Source organism: Protopterus annectens, chromosome 10.part0 (assembly GCF_019279795.1).
Source record: "Protopterus annectens isolate FY-2018-M chromosome 10.part0, PAN1.0, whole genome shotgun sequence".
NCBI classification, from domain to species: domain Eukaryota; kingdom Metazoa; phylum Chordata; order Ceratodontiformes; family Protopteridae; genus Protopterus; species Protopterus annectens.
In genome coordinates this window covers 1784993348-1784998140 of record NC_056744.1, presented here as the reverse complement: position 1 = coordinate 1784998140, position 4793 = coordinate 1784993348, and the positions used below count along the sequence as shown (strand labels likewise).

The following is a 4793-nucleotide window of genomic DNA, read 5'->3' as shown; positions in this document are numbered from 1 at the left end:
AAAAATTGTTTTGCTTTCTTATTTTTTTTTTTTGCCTTAAACACACTTGTTTATTTATGCAAGTACTGCATAATTATTTAGGAGAACTGAGCTACAGAAAAATTAAAACAATGCCGTTTGAAACCCATGACCATTATTCACTCTATAATTTTATCCCAAACCTTGAAATAATAATAATAATAATCATCATCATCATCATCATCATCATAATATATAAATTACAAGCTGCTGTTATTTAGGTTGATATGCAATCTTTCATCTAAGAATGTATGACAAAACTAAACAAATAATAAAACTAATAAAATAAAATACCTGTCACCATCTCTTAGATTTTGAAACTGTTTTCCTATGATAGAGGAGAATAGCGGCCCTACTCTCCCATCATCGGATGGTGGTTCTAAAATCCCGCCAAGCCACACATCGATATTGTTGGGTGAACCGTATACATCGATAAGTTTCTGGGCCACTTCTGCATTGTGGAGGACTGCACTCAGTTCAGCGACATTCTGAGGTTGAGACAGACCGCAAAATTTTCTCCAGTCATTGTATCCTTGGAGGTGAGGAAATAAATCTTGTGTTAAATCTCACATTTGCAGAAAGGCCTGTACAACTGTAGTCATCTTAGATCGAGTATTGTATCAATTAATGGTCTAAACCAATGCAGCAGAACCAAAGAGCATCAAAGAGGTAACAGTTTATTTCATCGTTAGTCTATATGACTATATGGCACTGTTTAATTTAATACAGTAATTGTCTGCTCTGGTAATAATGGCTTAAAAAACTTCACCCCCCAAAAAACCTGAAAAATATTTCATGCTGTTTGATCTCAATTTTCTATAGTTACTTAGATACCAACAACACTTCACAGACCAAAAACACAAAGAAGTACAGGAACTGGTGGAGATAAATAGTCCCTAGTAATCGAGGTAAAAATTTAATAACAGAAACAGGACAGAAAGGCAGTAAAGGAGAAACATACAGAACAAAGAATCATCTATTTCTAAACACAGCCATAATGAAGAGCTGCAAAAAGGGCTAGAACCTCAGTATGCAATGGATAGAATAAAAATAAACACAAACATTGGATAGGTTTCCCCACCTAGATACTAGTAAATTATATTAGAATTGATTTTCAATGTAATACAGCTGATAACCAGGCAAATTCACTGAAGAGAAGTATCCATTTTCAGGGGCAACCTAAGAGCCTAGTGTGGTGAAGTGACTTGGTAGGGCCACATAGTAACCAAACAGAGGTGCATGGAATCAAACCTTGCACACTTGGCTAGTCCATTACTATGCAAAAGTAGGATACTATTTCACAAAAGACTAACCAAAAAGGACACATTCCTATTATTTCAGGTATTAGAATCCACAAAGGAATATTGCAGTGTGATTATTTGCCACAGCTGTTACTTTGCCTTGCCTTCAGCCCATTAAGCTGTTTCCTTTACAGACTAGGCTATGGATGCAATCTGACTTCAAGAAAAAATTTCTGCCAAATAACAGCTCACCTCCTTTATGTGGGTGATTTAAAGCTGTATAAGTCATATGACCAATAACTGAACATTCAACTACAATGGGTTAAATACTTGTTAGATGATATATGAATGACATTTGGCATTAACAGATGTGCAGAAGCATGGAAAGATGAGGCATCCAGAAACTATTGACCAGAGAGAGGCATGTGATATGGAAGAAGCAAAATCAGAGGAAGCACTTAAATATCTGGAAATAAATTGTCAGCAAAAAAATGAGAGCAGGAACAAATGAGAGCAAAGCTTAGTAAGTAACATTTTATAACACTACTGCTAATACTAAAAGCTGCCTTGACATCTAGGAAAAAAGTTCAAGCAATAGATCAACAACTTGCCCTTTAAGTCTAAGTTTGATGCATGTATTTCCTGGTGATATGCAACCTATTTCAGAATTTGTTTTATGTATTGTCTAACTGTGGCAGGCATTCCTTACCTGGGATGCCATGATCTCGGCCACGTTGCATATTGAGTGACGCAAGATCAAGGCCGATGTGCTGAGTAATTTCAAACAGACGGTCCCGTAACTCATTATTCATCAGCTGATCTTGCTTCAACTGCTTTGCAGGGGTTCCAAGCAGGCCACGTAAAAGTGGATCAATGCCACCTAAAAAATAGAGGATCATAACAATGAAAACTTATTTCAACCAAGTTTTTGTAAAGACAATACATGATGCCCTAAAGAATACTTTTAAAATTTTGACCTGCTGTTAAGCAGGTTATTTGTGGTAGCAGGTCTTTGCACTGTGTTTCCAAGTGTCATATACATAATGTTCCTGTCAACAGAATCACATGGCAATGTGTAAAAAATGGGTGATAATAATACCTCAGAGGGTGGTTAACATGCTTAAAAATGTAAAATATCCAAGTTTTAAGAGAAACTTGAAGCTGTGCTACTCAGCAGATCACAAAAAATATCGTCATACAAACATGAAATCACCTGCAACAGCTGGTCCTGTGCAGTTCAGCTGATTAATTATGTGAGCAGACCTTCATGATCCCTTCTTTCACGTTATCCCAACGATGTTTTAAAACCCATAATATCTTACACTCTTCCTCACCGTATAATAAATGTTTGTCTGCTGCTCTCTCATTTCCTTCTAACTTAAGTAAAATGTTTGGACGAAAGTTCATTTAGAGAGACATTCAGCTGAAGAAAGAAGTAGAAACGACATACGTGTAACTTGAGAGAGAGAGAGAGAGAGATGCATTACTGGGTAGAAATATGTGGCACACACCATTATGCTAGCTAAAATTAAATTCTTTCTTACACTTCAGTGCAGTCAGTGTCATTTATTTCACGTGTGTGTGTGTGTGTGTGTGTGTGTGTGTGTGTGTGTGTGTGTGTATACATATATATATATATATATATATATATATATATATATATATATATATACATACGTGCGTGCATGTGTGTGTGCTGGTCCATTTTCAAATTTCAACATTTTAGAACTTCGAATCTCTTTGGTCAAGACCATAAGATCAAACTTTTGAAACTTTGAAAAGTAAAAAAAAAATAATTTTTTTTCTATGTTTTTGCAGGGGTGGAAGCCCCCTGCACCCACACCCCCTGCTAATTAAATAAACCAACTCCGATATCACACTACAGTGAGGAAAATGGTGAGTATACCATTCTGCACTGTACAGCAATCTCCATTTAAATGGTTCAAAGTTTCAAAACTTCGATGTTATGGTCTATAAGAAATTCAAAGTTTTGAAACCTCAAAATTTAGAAGAACCATGTGTGCGTGTGTGTGTGTGTGTGTGTGTGTGTGTGTGTGTGTGTGCGTGTGTGTGCATGTGTCTGTGAGTGTGTGTATGTGTGTGTGTGTGTGTGTGTGTGTGTGTGTGTGTGTGTGTGTGTGTGTGTGTGTGTGTGTGTGTGTGTGTGTGTGTGTGTGTGTGTGTGTGTGTGTGTGTGTGTGTGTGTGTGTGTGTGTGTGTGTGTGCATTTCCAAGGTTTTGTATTTTTTACATGTATTTTGGCAGTTATAAATATGAGGTTTTGTTTTATAAGTGATCTTATACCATGTGCAGGTATGTATTTTTATGGATGCTGTGCATGCATGGGTTGTTCATTAATCTGTGAACATGTTTGATATATGAAGTTTTATTTCTCATATGAAGTTTTATTTCTTCATGTTTATCTATAATAATGTAGTGTTAAACAATGTAACACTATATATATATATATATATATATATATATATATATATATATATATATATATATATGCAAATTTATAGTATTCTATATTTCCTGTTTACATACAGGTATAAACTGCAGCATTTTATTGTCTAGAGGTTTTATGTTTTGCAGTCTCTGTTAAATTAATTACAGTGTGATGTATTTTACTGTCCTGCTTTTTGTTCTTTTTTGTTTTAAAGCATGTTATTTTGTTTTTATGCAATGCTCTTTGGGAATCTTTTTTTTCTTCCAAGCATTGGTGTTGCATTAATTTTTTAACGTGTTTATGTCCAATGACTTCTTCCTAATTTTATAGATGCCGGTATTCTTTTTTTTCTGAATTTTTGTTGCATTCTTTTCATTTCGAAGACAGAGTGCATTTTTCCCCCATTTTCTCATTTCACTTATATTTCTTTTCTGGTGGTTTGTATTGTAGCATCCATCTTCATATAATTATTTTGTATTTGTTTTTGATGTTTTAGTGTATCACTTATATTTTATTGCAGTAATCAGTTAATAGTTTTCTGAACAGCACACCTTGCTATTTTTTAATGTAGGCTGCCTTTTCCGTTTTCATTGTAGACCAAACTCTATGAGAACGTTAAGAAACATGGTGCCTACTGCTCACAGTGTGTATTATTCCTGGACAGGTTGTGCAGTGTACACAGTGTGTTATTCACAGATAAGTGGTGTAGTGCACAGTGTGTGTTATTCCTAGGTAGGTTGTATAGTGCATAGAATGTGTGTTATTCCTAGAGGATGTATAGTACACTCAGTGTGTGTTATTCATATTCAGGTTGTGTAGTGCACACAGTGTGTGTTATGCATATTCAGATTATGTAGAGCACATGATGTGAGTTATTCAGATTCAGGTTGTGTAGTGCACACAATGTGTGTTATTCATATTCAGATTGTGCAGTGCACACAGTGTGTGTTATTAATATTCAGGTTGTGTAGTGCACTCAGTGTGTGTTATTCATATTCAGGTTGTGTAGTGCACACAATGTGTGTTATTCATATTCAGGTTGTGTAGTGCACATGGTGTGTGTTATTCATATTCAGGTTGTGTAG

General features: G+C 35.3%; 1 protein-coding gene across 1 annotated transcript in view; it reads right to left on the bottom strand.

Annotated features, from left to right (window-relative positions):
• Positions 1-278: 278 nt before the first annotated feature.
• The window catches only part of LOC122814499 (myeloperoxidase-like), a 261987-nt gene continuing 257472 nt past the window's right edge, over positions 279-4793 (bottom strand). Inside the window, exons 14-15 of the mRNA XM_044087074.1 lie at positions 1969-2139; positions 279-550 (exon numbers count right to left, since the gene is read on the bottom strand). Coding sequence (XP_043943009.1) covers positions 279-550; positions 1969-2139 — 443 coding nt within the window. The remainder of the gene's footprint in view (positions 551-1968; positions 2140-4793) is intronic.